General features: G+C 45.4%; 1 protein-coding gene across 2 annotated transcripts in view; it reads left to right on the top strand.

The window, feature by feature from the left end:
* The window catches only part of TMC5 (transmembrane channel like 5), a gene marked incomplete at both ends in the record, with an annotated part of 49,471 nt that extends 28,826 nt beyond the window's left edge, over window positions 1-20,645 (top strand). For both annotated transcript variants that reach the window (XM_080913596.1, XM_080913597.1), the window contains 10 exons: window positions 1,625-1,703; window positions 3,692-3,789; window positions 5,950-6,045; window positions 12,811-12,886; window positions 13,094-13,227; window positions 14,227-14,400; window positions 16,670-16,748; window positions 18,092-18,196; window positions 19,704-19,746; window positions 20,599-20,645. In XM_080913596.1, the coding sequence (XP_080769722.1) occupies window positions 1,625-1,703; window positions 3,692-3,789; window positions 5,950-6,045; window positions 12,811-12,886; window positions 13,094-13,227; window positions 14,227-14,400; window positions 16,670-16,748; window positions 18,092-18,196; window positions 19,704-19,746; window positions 20,599-20,645 (931 nt within the window). The remainder of the gene's footprint in view (window positions 1-1,624; window positions 1,704-3,691; window positions 3,790-5,949; window positions 6,046-12,810; window positions 12,887-13,093; window positions 13,228-14,226; window positions 14,401-16,669; window positions 16,749-18,091; window positions 18,197-19,703; window positions 19,747-20,598) is intronic.
* Between the last annotated feature and the right edge of the window lie 810 nt (window positions 20,646-21,455).

The raw sequence follows: 21,455 nt of genomic DNA, 5'->3' as shown, positions 1-21,455 counted from the left end.
GGCCTCTAACCCGAGGCCCATGTGCCAGCCTCCTTTTCTGTCTCCTCGTCATGTCCTGCACTGGCTTCCCAAGTGTTTTCAGAAAGGTCTAGCTCCATGGCTCTCTCCCCTGAAAGTCTTCTCTCATATACAGCCCTGGGGCTCAATTCCTGACTTTGTTTTTGCTTCTACTCAAGTGTTAACCCTTCATGGGGTTCTTCCCTACCACCCTTACTCCTTACACTATCATTTTCTTCTACTTCGTAGTAATTTATCTATTATCTCTCCCAGCAGTATGTACATGTGTGTGCCTCTCTTTCTCTGTTTCTCTCTTTCTGTCTCCCTCTGTCTCTGTCTGTCTGTCTGTCTGTCTCTCTCTCTTTCTCTCTCTCTCTCTCTCTCTCTCTCTCTCTCTCTCACATACACAGAGTATATGGGGAAATTGTTTTATTATTTATAGTACCTGGGGCATATCAGATGCTCAAGAATGATTAGTGAATAACTGACTAAATAAATCAATGATTGGATCATTTTCAATTTACATTATGAAAATTCTAACCATAAATAATTCTTGAACCATTGTTCCTCCCAATCCACCCACAGTGCAGGGATCCACTTTCTTAGGTGTGTTAGCTAATATTGATTATCAACTGGACAGGATCTATAACTATTCAGCAGACAGATCTTTGGGCATGCCTGTGAGGGAGTTTCTAGATTGTGTTATTGGAAGTGGAAAGACTCACCCCAGCTGTGGATACCCCAGTACTGAGGGCTAGGATCCCAGACTGAGTGGAAAGCAGAGGATAAGGACAGGATTCATCTGTCCTTGCTCCCTGACTGTGTATGCAATGTAGCCAGCTGTTCATGTTCCTGCTGCCATGTCTTCCCTTCTGGGATGGACTACTCCCTCAAACTGTGAGCCAAACAAAGCAATACAAAAACTGCTTTAACTCACTTCTTACCAGGTATTTTGTTACAGCAATGAGAAAAGTACCTAATGCATGAGGCATGCATGGAGGGGTAAATATTAGAGATTGCTGTCACACTTGAAGCTTGGGTAAGATAGGCACCTGTGATAGAGTTGCCAAGTTTAAGGGAGATGATTCATTAAGGGCCTCAGTAGAGCATCTTGGGTAAGTATTCTGTAAATAAATGTTGAGCACATTTTTTTTATTACTGTAATGGGCTGTAATAGGAAGGAAACTGGTTCATTTGCAGGGTCAACAGGAGAGTGTATTAGTCAGAAGAGATTAAGTTTTGCTGCAGTAACAATCCTTTCCAAGTCTCAGTGGCCTGAGGCACAAAGGTTTATTTCTTGCCAGTGTTACATGTACATTGTAGACTGGAGAGAGGGTTGTGTGCATGTTAATCACCAAGGGACCAGGTTTAGGCATCAATGATAGTGCCAACTGCCTTTGCAAAGGACAGTGTGTTCTGGAAGCTCTCAGGGTAACATGCAGTGCTCAAGGCTAGAACTAACATAGGTTCATGTGTTCGCCTTATGGGCATATCCAGCCTCAGAGCTAGGTAGGCAGAAACATGTGTCCTCCCAAATGGCTACAGGGAACAGGAGACTGTCAATGAGGATGACCAATGAGGGGGACCAACGAGGGTGACCAGTGCTCTCTTTTCTTCTGCTATTTAGAAACATCTTTTTGAAGATCTCCATTGTTGGAATTCTTTGTTACTATTGGCTCAACATCGTAGCCCTGTCTGGTGAGGAGGTGAGCTTTATGTGTTGATCTACTCTGCCTTGAGTTCTGTTTCTTGGCCTTCAATCACCAAAAAGACTTTGAGTTTCCTGGCAGGCATCACACTTCATTTTGGGAAGAGGAGAGGAAAGAAGCTGGTCTGGGAGACAGCATAAAGCAGCAGGGCTCTGTGGAGAAGCTGAAATGCCAATCAAATATACTCAGTCTCTTTAGCTTCAGTCTTAGTATCAATAAGACAGGTACTACCCCACTATCAGGGGCAGCGTTGAGTGCTGTGACCAACTGCTGGTGGGCAGACAATAGACCAAAATTTCCATGCTATTCTTTCCAAATAGCCTGAGGCTGGGCACAAGATCCTTCTTAAGGTTTAGTGAGTTTTGCCCACACCCCCAAACACCGTGGGCTCTGATAATATGCAGACATGCAGCTCATCTGCACAGTCACATCCTAACCCTGACTGTCCCTCTTACACACTCAACAAGGCTTTCCTCCTTCTCCTGCCCCAGAACAGGGATTTCTAGTCCTTGCACCTCCACCTCACAGTGGTGCCCCATGTGGCCTCAAAAGAAAGCTAAACCTGTTGGTTCCAAGGTTTGCTCCTTGGAATGCCTCTCCTTCTACCACTAGTTTCCTGTGACCAAAACAAAAACAGAAACAAAACAAAGCAAAATAACACCCTCCTCCCTCTGTATCATACAGTTTCTAGGTTGTAACAGAGAGTAAGAGATTTCTTATTTCTCTGACTCTACTTCCAGTGCTAGGGCACACTGGGTCCCTGAGGACCCACACTGGCCAAAAAAACATTGCTACGTTTGGACTCAAATTATTTGAATAACGTAAGTATTTTCACCTAACCTTAACCATCAAAGATGTTCAAAAGCAGCTTTTCAAGTTAAGATGTAAGAGAAAATATTAATTTATGCTTCTATCGACCCGTTTATTCTTCCATCCATCTATTAATTTATTTATGTATCCATCATTATTAATCCAGTGATCCATTTATTCATCTATGATCTACCACCCAATATTCATCCATACACCCATCTATTCATCCACCCATCCACCCACCTAGTCATCCGTCCACCCACCCATCCATCCACCCACCTACTTATCTACCTACCCATACATCTACCTACCCATCCACCCACCCATCTATCCATCCACCCATCCACCCATTCATCCATCTACCCACACATCCATCCATTCACCAACTTATCAACCTATCCACTCATCTACCCACCCATCTACCCATACATACATACATACATACATACATACATACATACATACATATATACATCCTTCCTTCCATCCATCCATCCATCCATTTATCCCTGTATCTTTCCATGCGTTCATTTATCCAGCTTTGTTCCCATGCATCCATTCACCCATCCATCTACACATATTTCTTTCTTCATCTACCATCTATCCATCTATCCACTCATCTATCTACCGATCCATCCATCCACGAGTCCTTAGGCTATACATGGAAAGCTTCCTTCTCCTTCAGCTCGACAGGAAATATGCTGCTATGTATGCTCCTAGTTCTGACTTCCTGTAGAGGTTGCTGTCTACCAGCTCACACCAACTTGTGAAAATGTCCAGTCACTTTTTAAAACATTTTCATTGCTTGCAAGTTTCTAATTTTTGTACAATGTAAAAGTCGATAAGCAGAAAAAAAGTATTCTTACCCCTCTGAGCTTCTTACTCTCCTGAAGAAGATGCTTAGCCCTGGTGGGGACATGGGGTCTAGAAGGGACAGTACAGATATGAAATGTCTTAGAAGGAGAGCTTATGAGATGGGAAGACTTTGGTACACGTGAGCAGTAAGCACACACACACACACACACACACACACACACACACACATACACATATACAAATGGCTGTTTTAAAGATTAAGTTTCCTTTTCTGGGTACAGAGAGTGTGGTCAAGTTGAGTCCATATGAGGTCTGATCTGGGCCACCAGCCCTCATCCTGATTCACGTCTGCCTTTCAGTGCTGGGAGACCTTCATTGGCCAGGACATCTACCGGCTCCTTCTCATGGACTTTGTGTTCTCCTTGGCTGATTCCTTACTGGGGGAGTTTCTGAGGAGGTAAATGTTAGTTGTGAGTGTACTGTAACCAGAGCCTGATTCCTGGCTAAGCAGAAAGTGTGTATGGTGGGGGCGTGGGGTGTGTGTGTACTGTGCCTGCTGTGTGTCTAATCTGCCCATTGTCCTTTAGGGCATTGTTCTCTTCTAACCCAACTACATTCCACTCAACCCAACAGCTCACTGAGTTTAGGCTGACCCTGTCCAACCTTCTCTTTGGACAAAAATTCCAGAAATTAAACAGAAACAGAGCTACTTGGAATCTGTCTATCCCATTGTCTTTTTTCTGTGATGTGAAAATGGAAATTCGGGCTTCCGAAAGCCGGGCAGTCACTGCATCACTGAGCGGAATCTCCAGCCACAGGTGTATTATCGCTGAAGACTTTTATTTGTTTATTGTTTATGTATATGCACCCAGAGAAGATGTCAAACTCCCCAGAACTGGAGCTAACTGGCAGTTGTGAGCCGCTCAGCGAGAGTCCTAGGAACTCAACTGGGATCTTCCTCCATGGCATCTAGTACTTCTTATCTGTTGTAGATGATTTTAATATTCCTGTGTGCATTACTCCACGTGTGTGAGTGGGTTTGTTGTTGCTTGAAACAGAGACTTGCTACGTAGCACAGGCAAGCCTTGGACTCACAGCAAACCTTCTGCCTCAGCCTCAAGTGCTGGAATTATAGATGTGTACCACCACATCCAGCTAGACTGACTTCCCTCCCAAAGTTCTCACTACTACACATTGCCACACATGTGCATACGGTATACTCTATAATCTCCAAAAAATGTAGTCCTTGTGGTTTTGCTGCACAGAGCGTAAGGATCCTTGTTTGAGGTTAGTGGGATCCTGGCAGACAACGCTTTTGTGCAGCAGACGATGTTGGACACACCTAGCTCGTTGTGTTAAGATAACGAAGTCACTGGTGTTTATTTTAGGCTGATGTACAGGACTGAAGCTCTGTGAACGCTGGCCAGATGTGGATCTTTTTTATTCTTATGCTTGCAGTGCTGGGGGAGAGAGACACAAGGCCTCAAAGTGCTAAGTGAGCACCCCACTACCAAGCCATCCCTGAGTCCTGCGCGGCTCCTGCTTCTTTTTTAGTCATTCGCTCTGTAGGGATTAGATGTACACACCCCTCTTCTTTCTAGGTGTTGCTTTTCCTGAGGCTGTCACTCACAGTCTGGGACTTGTACGTTCTCTCCACTGAGCAACAACCCAGTTTGGACACTCATGTGTTGCCTCCAGTTTCTCCAGAGGGAGAGGCCATGATGTAATGCCAGGCTTTCTCTGTAGGGAAGCTGATGTTCTGTACGAACTGGCTTTTATTTCTGCTTCTGTCCAGAGCCTGAACGAAAAGGGGAGAAGCATTTTTGTTGTTTAACAGGTTTGGGGGGAGATGGGAACTCCCCTATATAATGAAATCTGGACGAAGAGATGGCTCAAGGAGTGAAATAGTTATCATGCAAGCATTAGGACCTCAGTTCAAATCCCCAGAGCCCACATAAAGCCAGTTGTGGTAAAACATATATAATCCCAGTGTTTCCTATAGGAAATAGGAGGAGTCCCCCCCCCACCAACTACTCTTCAGAAGACCCATCTCAAACAACATAGAATTCGAGAGCTAATCCCAATATGATCCTGTTATTTCTATATGTACTCTGTGCTGTGTGTGCATGTACGTAAACATGCAGTTACACATGTACAACACACCAGACACACAGACAAAGATTTAAAACAACCACAGTAAGAGAAGAGAAAAAAAAAGTCTCATTGAAGAACATTCTGAACCACGCAGTGGTGGCACATGCCTTTAATCCCAGCACCCGAGGCCCAGGCAGGCACATCTCTGTGAGTTCGAGGGCAGCCTGGTCTACAGAGATAGTAGCAACCTGGGCTACATAGAGAAACCTTGTCTCAAAAACCCGAACCCAAACCAAAAAAAAAAAAAAAAAAAAAAAAAAAGTTTGCATTGGTGTCAGAGGTGCTCAGTTTATCTGCTTCATGGAGAAAAAACTGACGAGCAAAGAACAGATTAACCGGAAAGTAGGCGGGCCAACTGAGCATCCTCTAGCTTCCCCTACCTGACTGCCTGGGTCAGGCCTGCGCCTCCTGATTATCTGCATTACTGGAGAACTTGCTGTACTAAACCCAGTGCTTTCCACAGGCTCATTGGGATGAAGTTCGTCACCAGTCTCAGCTTACAGGAGTTTGACATTGCCAGGAATGTTCTAGAACTGATCTATGCACAGACTCTGACCTGGTAAGTTTTGTAGTGCAGTGTGGAGTGGCCCAGTCACACCCCGCCTGGGGGTGGCCTTGGAAGTTTCAGTTTTAGGTCCCTTATCTGTTGAAAATATGCATAAGTGTCAGCAGACACAGCCAATCTGAAAGCTGGGAACATAACTTATTTTCTAGATTATTCTTTGCCTTCAGGAAACCCTGACGATGTCAGATGAGAGTCATCTTAGGGCGGGGAAGCAACCTGGAGACATGCAAACCATAGGCAACTACAGTCCACTACAGTCCTGGTTTGTCTGCCACCATACCCTCCCCCATCACACCCTCCCCCATCACACCCTCCCCATCACACCCTCCCCCATCAACCCTACCCCATCATACCCTCCCCATCACACTCTCCCCAACACACCCTACCCCATCACACCCTCCCCCATCACACCCTCCCCATCACACCCTCCCCCATCAACCCTACCCCATCATACCCTCCCCATCACACTCTCCCCAACACACCCTCCCCATCACACCCTCCCCCATCAACCCTCCCCCATCACACCCTCCCCATCACACCCTCCCCATCACACCCTCCCCATCACACCCTCCCCATCACACCCTCCCCATCACACCCTCCTCATCACACCCTCCCCATCACACCCTCTCCCATAACACCCTCCCCATCACACCCTCCCCCATCAACCCTACCCCATCACACCCTCCCCATCACACCCTCCCCCATAACACCCTCCCCATCACACCCTCCCCCATCAACCCTACCCCATCACACCCTCCCCATCACACCCTCCCCCATAACACCCTCCCCATCACACCCTCCCCCATCAACCCTACCCCATCACACCCTCCCCATCACACCCTCCCCATCACACCCTCCCCCATCAACCCTACCCCATCATACCCTCCCCATCACACTCTCCCCAACACACCCTACCCCGTCACACCCTATCCCATCACACCCTCCCTCATCACATCCTACCCCTTCCACCCCTACCACACTGTTTTTTCTAAAACCCTGGATTACTCTCTATAGTGCTGAACATTTGTCCCTCCCTAAAATGCTTTCTCTGTGTGTTTGTATGCATGAATTTGAGCTTGTTCATGTGTGTAGATACATGTATGTGTGCATACAAGTGGAGACCAGAGAAAAGTCTTGTACCTCATAAACTGTTCACTTTTTAAAAAATTAGGTATGGTCTTTCACTGGAGCTCACTCAGTAGGCTAGGCAGTTGAGGGAATCCTTGGGAGCCCTCATCTCTGCCTATCAAGGTCTAGCATTATATCAAATGCTACCATGCTTGGCTTTTTAAATATAGGTTCTAGGACCTGTACTCATACTTGCTTGCTTACTTACTTACTTACTTAATTAATTAATTAATTACTCACTTACAAGATGGGCACTTACTCCAGCTCCATTCTTACACTGAAACAGAATGACCAATGTGATTGTATTGGGGGAAGATTTGGCTTTAAATTGAAGCCACCATTAATGGGCCCTTATAAAAGGGGTCAAGAGAGGCTTCTGGACCCTTGCGTCGTGTATAGTGAGAGCATTCCACCCACGATCCAGGAGCTGAGCTTCACTGGACACTGAATCTTGCCAGCCCCTCAGTCTTGGATTTTGGGCCTCTCAGATTTTGAGCAATAAACCTATGTTGTTCTAAAGTTAAGGAGCTAAAGGTGTTTTGTTTTAGTGTTACAAATTAGTAAATCACTTGCTAATACTTTTTATTTTATGTTACACATATGGGTGTCCCACCCCCGACTCCCCCATGTATGTATGCCATGTGTGCACATTGCCTGCAGAGGGCAGAAGAGGGCATCAGATGCCCTGGAACTAGAAATACAGATGGTTATCAGCGGTCATATAGGTGCTGGGAATTGAACCTGGGTCCTCTGAAAGAGCAGTCAATATTCTTAATCACTGAGCTATTTCTTCAGCTCTATATATGCCATGTATGCCGTGTGTGTGTGTGTGTGTGTGTGTGTGTGTGTGTGTGTGTGTGTGTAGTTTGTTGCTTAGGGCAAGCTAGCACTATGTAGCTATGGCTGACCAGGCTGGCCTGGAACTCACAGAGATACACACACGCATTCCCCTGCCTCCCACCACACCCAGTCTAATTGCCAACACAGGAGAGTTTATATAAAACTCTCTTCAGAGATCTGACCTTAAACTGCAGTATTCTGCTGTGACCCAGACTTCATTCTTGAGTTCCTAGTATCCCCAATATTGCTTTGTCTTTTTTCAGTGAATTTACCCTCCTCTCTCACAGGGGAAAGCTTAAATGCACTTAGCTCTCCACAGAGAGAATGAAGGTAGAAGATTGCTTGTTTCTCATCTCTGTTCTAAAGGTTTTCTCTCTCCCTTTCCCTCCTCTCTCTCCCCCTCCCTCCTTCTTTCTGTCCCTCTCTCCTCTGTTCTCCTTCCTCCCTGGATTAGATTTTTAAGGATGACCAGATAGTTGTATCATGGAATTTCATTCTTCTGTTTCTGTGGTGGTGCTGGGGGTCAAAGCCAAGGCACAATAGCCAAGTGTTCCACCACTGAGATATCTATCCTTCCTAGCTCCAGGCATTTCTCCTTTCATACAGACACACTTAGAAACCTTAGGGCATGAGCCTTAGCTGTGGGAGTGTTTTGCAGACATATCTATTGGAAATGGATTCCACAACTCTGCAGGTGGATTGGTTGTAGTTTTCTGTAGCAATCTCCATGTGTTGCAAAGAGAAGTTTCTTTGAAGGGGGGAGAAAACTACACTTACCTGAGGCTATATGGATAAATGTTTGTCTGTTATGGACACACAGATTGCTGTTAAGGATCATCATAGCTAGCTTCCTTATACCTGCCTAAGGATGGGCTCTCCTTCATCAATTACCAATCAAGACAATCCTACACAGGCATACCCATAGGTCAAACTTTAGTTGAGACTTGCCTCTCAGATGTCTCCAGGCTCTGACAAGTGGACAGTTAAAGCTACTCATGGTGTACCCTTCTAAAGAGAGCACCCCATAAATGTTACCATAGTAAAACCGAAAGCACCTAAAAGTTGCCCAACATGCAGTTGGCATTGTTGTCAAAAACAAAAATAAAACAAAAAACAACAACAACAACAACAACAAAAACAAGGGTAGAGTTCTTTATATGTTGAAGCACTTGGAGAGAAGAGTTTCCTGAAACAGATAAAGAAAAATGTAAGAAAAGGATAGAAAGAACTCAAAGAGAAAGGCACCTAAGTTCGTGTGAGGTGGCAGCCTGCTCTGTCAGAAGAGGGAGAAGAAGGGAAGGAGCCTGTACTGGTAGAGGTTATGATTCCTAGAATAACACCCCGCCCCAAAAATGTAAGTGGCAAGCAAGTAGTGTTTCATTTAAATATAGACAGATGAGGGATGGAGAGACGGCTCAGTGGTTAAGAGCACTGACTGCTCTCCCAGAGGTCCAGAGTTCAATTCCCAGCAACCACATGGTGGTTCACAACCATCTGTAATGGAATCTGATGCCCTCTTCTGGTGTGTCTGAAGATAGTTACAGTGTACTTATATATAACAAATAAATAAATCTTATATATATATATGTGTGTGTGTGTGTATATATATATATATATATATATATATAGCCAGATGAGAGATCTTGCCTTGAAAAGAAGGTAGAGGATGTCTGAGGACAATGCCTAAAGGTGACCTAATATCTCTACATGTGTGCAGTATGTCCACATGCCGACATTCCCAACAAATGCACAAACACACAGGCCATGTACACACATACACACATACACACACACACACACACACACACACACTGGTCATTATAATTGGTGGTTGGTTGATTGAGACAGTGTCTCATTTTGTAGCCTGGCTGACCTGGGACTCACTATGTAGACCAGGCTGTCCTTTAACTCACAGAGATCCACCTGCCTCTGTCTCCCAAGTGCTGGGATTAAAGGTGAGTGGCATTGTACTCAGACTCAGCCATTCTACTTCCTGAAATTTTTTGAGCTGCCTACTGATAAGCACAGTTGAAAGTGTTTTTTTTTTTTTTTCTTCTTCTTCTTACTCCATACAAATCACATATTTAACCTTTATTGATTTTAGGATATCCTCCCCATTCCACCCACCATTGTTTTCAATACTGAGATCAAGTCCAGGGACTTGTGCTTGCTAGGCAAGGCCTCTACTTCTGAGCTATATCCCTCATCTGTGAAAATAGTCTTTGATGATGAGTGGATAAAGAAAACAGTGTGATGACCAAGCAGAGTGTGCTGGCCGTGGTGGTGAGGTAAGGAGAACATGTTCCCGGCCTCAGCCTTTAAGCAGCGCTGCTACCTACCAGCTTATCACCTGTACCATCATCTACTTAATATTTTCTTTTAAATTCATTGCTTCTTTTTACTCAGATTCATAAAATATTTACTCAATTACACAAAATACATAAAAGTTGTATTAATTCTTTGAGAATTTCATGTTGTATCTCAATAACATTCACCTTCGTCCCCATTTCCTCTCAGATTCAACCCCCATTCTGTACCTACCCAACTTTGTGTCCTTATTTTTTTGTAAGAAAAATAACAAAACCTGTCCAGTCCTATTAAGACTCCCTATATACAGTTGCATGTGTGGCTAACCAATGGAGCATGTTAGACCTACTGGGGACTTAAAAGAAGGTTGACTCTCCATGTCCTGGTAGCTATCCATTTCCACTTACTCCTCAGCTAAGAGTGGGACTTCATGCCAACGTTTCCTCATGTTGAGATTTTATCTGGCAGAGCCTATGCAGGTCTTGCGTATGTTGTCACAACTGTAGAGTTCATATGTGTAACTGCCTGCCCTGGTGTGTCCAAAAGCACACTATCTCATTGTGGTCGTCCATTGTCTCGGGCTCTTATAGTCTTTCTACTCATCTTAGCACAATTACCCATGAGCCTTAGAGGAAGTGATGGGATACAGATATCCCATTTATAGTTAAGCACTCTGAAGTCTCTTATTCTCTGTACCTTGACCAGTTGTGGGTCTCTTTCAATCACCATAACAGTATAAAGGAGCTTTTCTGCTGAGATTTGAGAGATACCCTGATTATGGGTATAACAGTAAATCATTAGGACTCAGCTTAACACTGTGTCCATTTATCAGAGTAATAGTAGTTGGAGCTATGATCTGTGTAGTCACATGCTCTTAGCCCCAAATACAAGTCCCAGGGATGGGTTCCACCTTGTGAGCAGACCTGAAGTCCAAGCAGTGAGTGGTTGGTTACTTCTATAACATTTGTGCCACTATTGCACCAATGGGTGTACATACACATGCCAGGCCAGTCATTACTGTAGCTTTCAGGGCCCACAGCTGGGTGAGATTGCTGATTGCTTTCCTTGTTCAGGAGCCGACATAGTGCCTTCTAGCACTAGGAAAGTTAGCAATACAGGTAAACCATCCAGATGAGCCCTAGCTCCATCTCTCCATGATCTATGATGTTTTCAGCAATAGGATCTTACCATCAATCCCTGGAAAGTGACCAAGGGCAATAACATGTAACATTGGTGGCTCATAGCCATCTGTAATGGAGTCCAATGCCCTGTTCTGGTGTGTCTGAAGATAGCAACGATGTACTCACACACATACAATAAATAAATCTTTAAAAAAAAGAGAGTTGGAAAGTGAAGAGTTTCTGACCTGTAACTCAGTACACTTTACTGTCTAGTTCCTGCAGGCTTTCTCATGTACCATGGAAAGGATGGGGACCACACATGTGACAGATGAGTGAAGGATGACTTCACATTTGAGACATACTAGGTTAGGACACACCGAAGGGCCGCTGATGGTTTAGTGGCTCTATGGTGAGGTAGAGGGATGCTCTCTCTCTCTCTCTTCAATGCCTTCCCAGATCTGAGGAGGGAGCAGCCATGGCGGGACTTCTCTGCATTCGTCTCCTATGATGCTACACATCTAAAGAATCACTTACCGTGACAAAATACCACAGTCACAGTGTTGGCAGGTGGTTCCTTCCAAAGCCCAGGAGGTCAGGACTTGCCCGGAGCCACACTTTTTAGTTTATAGCTGGCCTCACTTTCCCCATGTCTTCACAGTTTTCCATCGATTTGAGTCCTACTTGCTTCCCTTAAGGACAGCATTCACATTGAATTAGAGCCCGCCATAGTGACCGTGAGCCCACCCCATTCTAAGTTAATTACTGTTTGAACAACTCTACCTCTAAATTCAGTCATGTTGTGAGATACTGTGGTGTGTGTGTGTGTGTGTGTGTGTGTGTGTGTGTGTGTGTGTGTGTTTGTATATGTGTGTTAGGTCTTAATATATGTACTGGCTGGTTTTGTGTCAACTTGACACAAGCTGGAGTTATCACAGAAAGGAGCCTCAGTTGAGGAAATGCCTTCATGAGATCCAGCTGTAAGGCATTTTCTCAACTAGTGATCAAGGGGGTGGAACAAGCCAATTGTGGGTGGTGCCATCCCTGGGCTGGTAGACCTGGGTTCTGTAAGAAAGCAGGCTGAACAAGCCAGGGGAAGCAAGACAGTAAGTGACATCCCTCCATGGCCTCTGTATCAGCTTCCTGACTGCTTGAGTTCCAGTCCTGACTTCCTCTGGTGATAAACAGCAATGTGGAAGTGTGAGCTGAATAAACCCTTTCCTCCCCAACTTGCTTCTTGGTCATGATGTTTGTGCAGGAATAGAAGCCCTGACTAAGACAATACATGAATTTTAGGGAGACACTATTCTGCACCCTGTTCTCCTCATGTTTGCCTGGGTCTCTGACACTCCTGTTTTCCTCATAGGCTTGGAATTTTCTTCTGCCCTCTGCTGCCTTTTATCCAAATGATCACTCTCTTCATTATGTTTTATGTCAAAAATGTGAGTTGGAACCAAGTTGTAACCAATTTCTTTCCTTTGGTAGCTTATGACCTGGTGGGGGTGGGAGGGGCATCCCAGATGGGAAAGGGTTGTGGGGAGGGGTCAGGAAGCCCAAAACCGGGAAGCTGTAAGTACATGGTGGGAGAGTTGGGGTCCCAGGGTCTGTTCTGTGGCCGAAGATGGAAGGGGTTCCATTTCTCTCCTCAGGTCAGCCTGATGATGAACTTCCAGCCTCCAAGCAAGGCCTGGCGGGCCTCCCAGATGATAACCTTCTTCATTTTCTTGCTCTTCTTCCCATCCTTCACTGGAGTGCTGTGCACCCTGGCTATCACCATCTGGAGGTAGGGACTGTGGCCTTGGCTGAGATTTTAGGGATGGAGTGGATAGATGTCTGTTTTTAAACGTGGGTTTTATTATCCAGGTATGAAGACAGTTGCCACTGAAATCATAGTTTGCTACTCACGGTTCCCAAGAAGCGAAGGTTCTCCATGCTATGCAGGGCCACATGAGGAAAAGGCAGGGTAGTCAGGAGGGAGGTGGAATGAGGGACAAGGCCCTTTACTGCAGTTTCTAAGGTAAGGAACAGATGAGGCAGGGTAACAAGGCTAGGGATGGCCACTTTGGGTCTTTTTAGAAAACTCTACAGCCTTGGGGGCTATTATAGGTCATTGAGATTCTGACCATGGGGGCAACTGGGGCCTGGGAACACGCTCTGCCATGAAGGCCTGTTGAAAGAGCTGGCTATGCTCTCAGCTATGTTTTGGGTATTTGTCTGCATGAGAAGTCATGCTTCCTAGGCTAGTCAGGGCAAAGGAAGTCTTCTCAAGGTCAGTAAGACTGTCAGATGATAAACATCAGAATAGACACTGGCCTTCATACAAAGATCAGCTCATGTTCCCGGGGTAACCCGCAGATACAAGGAGCGAGGGAGGGAATAAATCCTACCTGGGTTTATTCTATACATCCTACACCACACTTAGGAGTCATTTTCTCATGTCTGCCAAGTGTTCAAGCTTCCCAAACTGGGAGAGGCCACTTCCTCTGTGATGGGTCTTAAATCCCATTGCCAAGCAAAACTGATTGCTCCCAAGATACTGCTAGATCATTGTCTGGAGTCCAGATCGGTCACTGTGGTGGGAGATACCACTGCTCTGAGAGTTGGTCCTCAGACGGCAGGTAACACCAAGCAAGACTGAGGGAGAATGTTTCCGTGGAAGTAGTCTGTGGAGAGAGCAGGCAAGATTTTGTGTCTAGAGCCCAAAGCCAGAAGGGACCCCTTGATTCTGAAATGCCTGCATTGGAGCCTCAGACAGCAGGTGGTTTCCTGGTTTTGTCTTCAGACTGAAGCCTTCAGCCGACTGTGGCCCATTCAGAGGTCTGCCTTCCTTCATCCAATCCATCTACAGCTGGATCGACACCCTGAGCCACAGGCCCGGCTACCTGTGGGTCGTCTGGATCTACCAGAACCTCATTGGGAGCGTGCACTTCTTTTTTATACTCACCCTCATTGTGTTGTAAGTGGGGTTCCTTGGGAAGGGAGGGAGGAGAAGCTTAAGGGTTCATGGAAACCCTTTGTTGACAAGAGATTATGGTGGTCCTAGGAATGTTCATTTGGGATGCAAAGCAAGGCGTGCAGAGGAGTGGGGCCAGGGCAGTCTCCACTCTTCCCATGAATAGTTTTCTTTAAAATGTCGTTAAACATTTTTAAAAAATATTTATTTATTTATTTATTTTATTTATTTATTTATTTATATGAGTACACTGTCGCTGTCTTCAGACACACCAGAAGAGGGCATCAGATCTCATTACAGATGGTTGTGAGTCACCATGTGGTTGCTGGGAATTGAAATCAGGACCTCTGGAAGAGCAGTCAGTGCTCTTAACCACTGAGCCATCTCTCCTGCCACATTTAATATTTTCATATCTAAGCTTTTATTTTGTATGTTCTGCAAATATAATATACTCACTTTCTCTCTTCTTGCCAGGGATATAGCTCACTGGCAGGACATGAGCCTAACATGTGCAAGACCCAGGGTTTAATCCTCAATACTGGAAAAACACAAAGAATATCAAAAGAAAAAAAATTTTTAAAGAATAAAAAATGTGTGAGAATGCTCAAAAATTTTTCCTCTGGAGGCTGCAAGATACAAAAACTTCCCCCGGCTTTGTTGACATCTAGGGCTTTTTCCATTTTAATTTGTAAAACTATCCACTTCTGACTTCTTATGAAGAGTCACGCACACTGGGCTCACGTTCCTGCATTGAAGAACTCCTTGGGCAGCTTTGCTGCAGCTTAGCCCCCATGGCATCAGACAGCGCTGCTCTGAGACACAGGGCTCAAGGGCTCAGGTCGTTAGCCAGTCATGGGTTACGGCACGAAGTCTGTGCTTTGCAGATAAGGGCAATAAGTCAGTGATAGGTTGGATGCGGATACAAGCTCCATGCTGGACAGCCTGATAGTGGAAGCAGAGGCTGCTGCCATTTCTCCTGGCTCTCCATGATGCTTGCCTGCCCCCCACCCCCATGCACATACCACAGCGGCACTTTAGAATGGTAAACTGGCCTCCAGACCTGCCGCCTCTGCCCAGGTGCTTCTTGTCCCCTGGCCCTGCTGCTGTCTCTCTTTGTTCTTCTGACACCAAATACGTGTGTGACAGGGAGATGTTCTCACATCACAGGTGACAGGGAGATGTTCTCACATCACAGGTGACAGGGAGATGTTCTCACATCACAGGTGACAGGGAGATGTTCTCACATCACAGGTGACAGGGAGATGTTCTCACATCACAGGTGACAGGGAGATGTTCTCACATCACAGGCGACAGCTGCGGAGCCTCCTGACTCAGGCAGTTCTGATCCTGGACCTGGATGGCATCAATCTCACAGGTTAAGGTTTAGATGCCAGGTTCAAGACCCACGAGTCACCTATAGCTCTGACTGGCTTTGACTTTGAAGGTTTCCCATAATCCCCTCCTCATATCCAGTGATTTGCTAAAATGACTAGCAGAGCTCAGGAATTACCTATTTGTGATATCTAGTTTATGATAAAGGTTGCAGCTCAGGAAGAGATGCCCAGGGTAGGGTATGTGTGAGAGCTTCTGTGCCCTTTCCTAGGAAGGCATTATCAAACTCTTGGCTATTGGTGCTTAGTTCTATTTCTAGCACTTCTCTCCTCTATAAGGTCACAAGGGACAAGGACTACGCAGCCCACCTATTGCCTTATTTTGAGACAGAATGTTGTTATTGTGGACCAGGCTGGCCTTGAACTTGCAACCCTCCTATTTCAGCTTATGTCCAGCTCTTCAATCAAGTCTTACCTTTGTGGTAACTAGTCCCCCGTATTTAAGGCCTTGAGTTACCAAAACATCTGATGTGAATTCAAAAGGCATTCACCACTCTGAAGTCTGAGGAATTTGTAAGGCTGTGCATAGGAACCAGTCACAAATACGGAATGCTTGTGTTCATTACAGTAGAAGCTTGTTTAGAAATGCAGAATCTGGGGGCTGGGATGGCTCAGTGGTAAAAATCCTTGCTGCATGGGTATGCAGACCTGAGTTCAGAACCCTGAAAGCTGGACATGACGGCACAACACTAGGGGAGCAGAGACGGGGGATATAGAGGCTCAGTGGCCAGCCAGCCTGCCAGTTAGTTGGTGAGTACCAGCTCCAATGAGAGTCTGGTGGAGAGCAATCCAGAAGGATGCTAGACTTCGTTTCGTGCCCCCACTAAAACATGGAGCCTCAAAGCACTGTCAAGGGTGTCTGTCATTTTCTTCTCCTCCAGAATCATCACCTATCTTTACTGGCAGATCACAGAAGGGAGGAAGGTCATGATCCGGCTTCTCCATGAACAGATCATTAACGTAAGACTCTCCTGTACCCCTGTACCCCTTCCCTGCAGTACCTCCTTCCTCCTCCTCATCCTTCGTCAAGACAGTAATAGAAATTCCCAAACATATTCCAAGATAGAATAATAGTACAATGACTCTCTAAGCCATCATCAACCAGCATGTGTGTGCATGTATCTATTTGTGTGTACAAGTATACATGAATGTATATGTACATGTGTAGAAGGCCAGAGGACAACCTTGGATGTCACTCCTCAGACTCTGTTCACATTTTAAATAAATAAGACAAGGTTTCTCATTGGCCTGGATCTTGCCAAGAAGGGCAGGCAGGCTGGCCAGGTAACCAAGGGACCCCCCCTGCCTTCACTTTCTCCTGCTAAAATTACAAGCACATGCCGCCACACTTCTCCTTTTTATATAGGTTCTCATGGTCCATGTTTATAGCATGTCACTGATGAAGCTATAGCTTCAGCCACCACTGGCATTTATATACTCCCATTTTGTTCCTGCAAATCTTTGATACACACACACAGACACACACCTACACAGAGAGACACATATACACACATGTTTCTGCGTTAAGTACCTCTCTCATCACTGTGACACAGTACTCAACAAGAAGCAGCTGGAGGAGGAAGTACTTATTTTGGCTCACAGTTTCTATCATGGCGGGGAAGGTAGGTCATAATTCATAAAGGCAGGAGCATGTGGCAAAGACCCCCCCTCATGTTGGCAGATCAGGAGGCAGAGAGATTGGGCTAGAAGCAGAAGCAGGTGTCACCTCCAAGACCCGCCCTCATAAGCCCATTTAGCAACCACCTGAGAGATTACCTGGGTTCATCCCTTTCTTCTGGGGGAAGTCCCTGGGTGAATGTAGAAGCAGGGAGGGTTATAGAAAGTGACTGTGAAGCAGAGGCCACAGGAATGTTAGTATGAATGGCACTTGTGCAAAAGGTTGTTGGGGTCATTGTTACAAGTAGGATGTTAACATCAGTGGAGAAACAGGCGTGAAGTTGGGGTGACTATGCCTGTGTGAAGCTGGGGTGACATCCCTATGTGAAGCTGGGGTGACCGCCTGCATAGAGGAGACAGTTATGCTTACCTGGCTTATTAGTTTATTCCTTCCTGTTTTAGGGCTCACAGGGAAGTGATTCCAGTTTCCTGGGAGAAGGACTATTCCCTGTTTGTCTTTGCACTTATATCTCAGCCAACACAGATAACTTCTCTTTCATTAGGGGAACATGGCAGCCATCCTCTTCTAGCTTGCGGACCCCTTTTTATCCATGTCTTCTTCACCTCACACAAGCGCACAATTTTTTATGCTTTACTCTTTTTTTTTTTTTTTTTCTTCTTGGCAGGAGGGCAAAGATAAGATGTTCCTGATAGAAAAACTGACCAAGCTACAGGATATGGAGAAGAGAGCCAACCCCAGTGCACTTATCCTGGAAAGGAGAGAGGTGGAGGTGAGGCCACAGATGTCCTGGGGACACACACCTGCATCCTTGTGACAAGTGCATTGGAGAGTAGACACCAAACTCTGGGAGTGGGGTTGTTTCTATGTGGCAGGCTTTCTTGCTGTATAGCTTAGGCTAGCGCCTGTTGTAGCCTCTTGAGTACTGGGATTACAGGCATGTTCCACTTCATCTGTCTAGAGCACCTCACTTTCTGTCCTAAGCATCTCTGTGTTCTTAACACACACACTCACGCACACACACAAACACAAACATACTGTTACTTAACACCTGAGTAGCTGGCCATGGCCCAGGTTATAGCTCACTGTGAGCTGAAGAATGTCCTGTTCACTGGTTTTGAATCACCCAGGAATACCGAGAGCATCCCACTGAATAGTTAGCAGTCTATTGTACATTCTTCCAGATCTTCACCCGGGGCATCAGCAATCACACCTTTGTCTTTGATGGGTGGAGAATGAAAGTACAGATTTCATATTTTTATGATCATAGCTTGATCTCCAAATGGTATCATTGCTTTTGCCCTCACTGAACACTCTCTCCTGGATATGGATGTGTTTGGACTCTTGAGTTGTTTGGGGGCTTTTCAAGTACTAATGAAATATTTTATTAAAAACTGTAATTTTGTGGTGCTGTGGATAGAAACCAGGACCTTGTGCATGCCAGGCAAGTGTCTGAAATATACCTCTAGTCCTATTTGTTATAAATGCTTTTTGTACTTCTGCCCCAAGACATGTCTATTTGCCCCCATAACATGTTGTTAATAGATATCCTTGTATCAAGCTCATAAAAAGTTTTTTTTTTTTTTTTTTGCTAATTTTCATTGGTGTCTTAATTAGGGTTTTACTGCTGTAAACAGACACCATGACCAAGGCAAGTCTTATAAGGACAACATTTAATCAGGGCTGGCTTACAGGTTCAGAGTCGCAGTTCATTATCATCAAGGTGGGAGCATGGCAGCATCCAGGCAAGTGTGGTGTAGGAGGAGCTGAGAGTTTTACATCTTCACCTGAAGGCTGCTAGCAGAATACTGAGTCCAGGCAGCTAGGATGAGAATCTTAAGGCTCACGCCCACAATGAAACACCTACTCCAACAGGGCGACATCCTCTAATGGTGCCACTCCCTGGGCCAAGCATATACAAACCATGACAATTGGTGTCCTGTAATGTACCCGTAAAAGGTGAACTCTCCTCAGCTCAAAATGTTGACCACATAATTTGCTATCTGTGTAAATTAATACTGTTAGCATTGCCCATCTCAAATGACCTCAGGTTCTAATGCATTGGCTGGCATGTCCTAATGGCCCAGTAAATATCTGTGGGATGAATGCAGTACCTGTTGCTAAAATCTAACCATATTGAATATTCTGTGGTCAACTCTGTCTCAACCATCACCCCTTCATTTTAAGATAATGGTAGGCTCACAGGTTGTACCATTTGTGCAACAAACTTCATGTTTGCATTCCTCTCCAGTGACATGGCTGTCTGTTCTCATTTTCAGCAACAAAGCCCTTTGCATTTGGAGGAACGTGGTGCTGCCTCTGGTGAGCACCAGAACTGCCACAGACAGAGACCCAGTGACATGGCCCAAGGTGGAGGGTGTGCTGTTGCTCTTCGGCTGCAGGCCTGACCTCAGATGATTTTGCTCTTTTTCTGGCCTAACGCAGAAGCTCACCGGGTCACTAGAACTCCAATTCTGTCTGTTCAGGTCACATGTTAGCTCTTTACACAGACAGCTACTTTGTAACGATGGCAAACTAGCATCGCCAAATTCTTTTCAGGTTCAGTCTAGTAGGAGAGTCGGGGAATTGGGAAGTTTCACATTGGTTTCATTCGGTCTGATGTGTTCATCCGCAAACCTGTTGCTCTATGAAAATGTGACAGTAACTATAGCCATGCCTAAGTCACATGTGTCAGCTCCTGTGTGGCTCACACAACCATACAGATCACAGGGACTGAGAACAAGCAGCTCAGTGTCCCAAGTCAGGGTCTGTTGCCAGAACAGGAATGGACACTGGGGGGCTGGGGGGGGGGGAACAAGCCTATTCATTTTTTTTTTTTAGACTACCTATGTATTTTTGTGTGCGAATGTTTGTGTGTGTGGTGGCTTGGTACAGGGGTTCTAGGATCCAAACTCTGGTTCTCATGATTTTTACAACAAGCACTCTTTCCACTGAGCCACCCCACCAAGCCAACAATGGGAGGTCAAGGGGGAGAGTCTAGAAACTCAAAAGTGAGGTGAGAAGGCAGGCTTGAGAACTGCTAGAATCTTCCTAGTCGCCCTGAGGGGAGCCCTTAAGCTGGGAACGTGTGTGTGTGTGTGTGTGTGTGTGTGTGTGTGTGTGTGTGTGTGTGTGTGTGTCCACATGAATGTTTCTTTCCTGTGTTCAACTCAGACCTGCGACTGAGGCGATCCATGCAAGAAGAGAATTCCCTGGCCTGATGACTACTGTGCGTTGTGGAAGCCAGATGCTGGTCAAAGGGGAAAAGAATAACCATAAGAGAGACACATCCGCGACAGCTGGGCCTCAGGAGCTTCCCAGAGTGGAATCCAAGCCCAAGGCAGAGAGGAAGCGGATCCACAGTGCAAACAGCTCACTGGAAGAGGGCATGCTTTATTTCCAACCTGGACTGCTGATTTTTCTTCCGAAACAAAATACTTGGAATTTTCCTATTAAAACTGTTAAAATGTCAAAATTATTCCTCAAACACCTGGGTAGAGGTAACATGGGAAGATTGCATTTTTATCTTTAAAAAATATATGTCTGCACGGTGGAGCCTTCAGGACTTTCTTCCCAGACCTGGCAAAGGTTTAGAAACTGGTGCTAATAATAATGGTTCATAACGAATAAAAAAATGTGATTATCAATCTGGGATGCAAAGCCTTTGAATGGTGTTGCTTGCATTGGTCCGTGACTTTGAACTAGAAACAGCCACATGTCATCTAGAGCTGAAATATAATGAGAGGTCTTATGGTTGGACTTTCCTTTTTTACTGAGTATAGGAGTCTTAGGATTGGACTAGAAATAGAGGATGTCCTAGTTAGGGTTCCTGTTGCTGCCATAAAACACCATGACCAAAAAGCAAGTTGGAGAGGAAACGTTTTATTCGGCTTACATTTCCATCATTGGTGGAAGTCAGGATAGAAACTTAAGGAGGGCTGAAATGTCAAGCAGGAGCTGATGCAGGTGTCACGGAGGGTGCTGCTTACTGGCTTGTTCCCATGGCTTGCTCAACCTGCTTTCTTATAGAA

This window comes from Micromys minutus (assembly GCF_963924665.1).
Source record: "Micromys minutus genome assembly, chromosome: 2".
In the NCBI taxonomy this organism is placed as follows: domain Eukaryota; kingdom Metazoa; phylum Chordata; class Mammalia; order Rodentia; family Muridae; genus Micromys; species Micromys minutus.
This window is presented reverse-complemented; position numbering and strand designations above follow the sequence as displayed.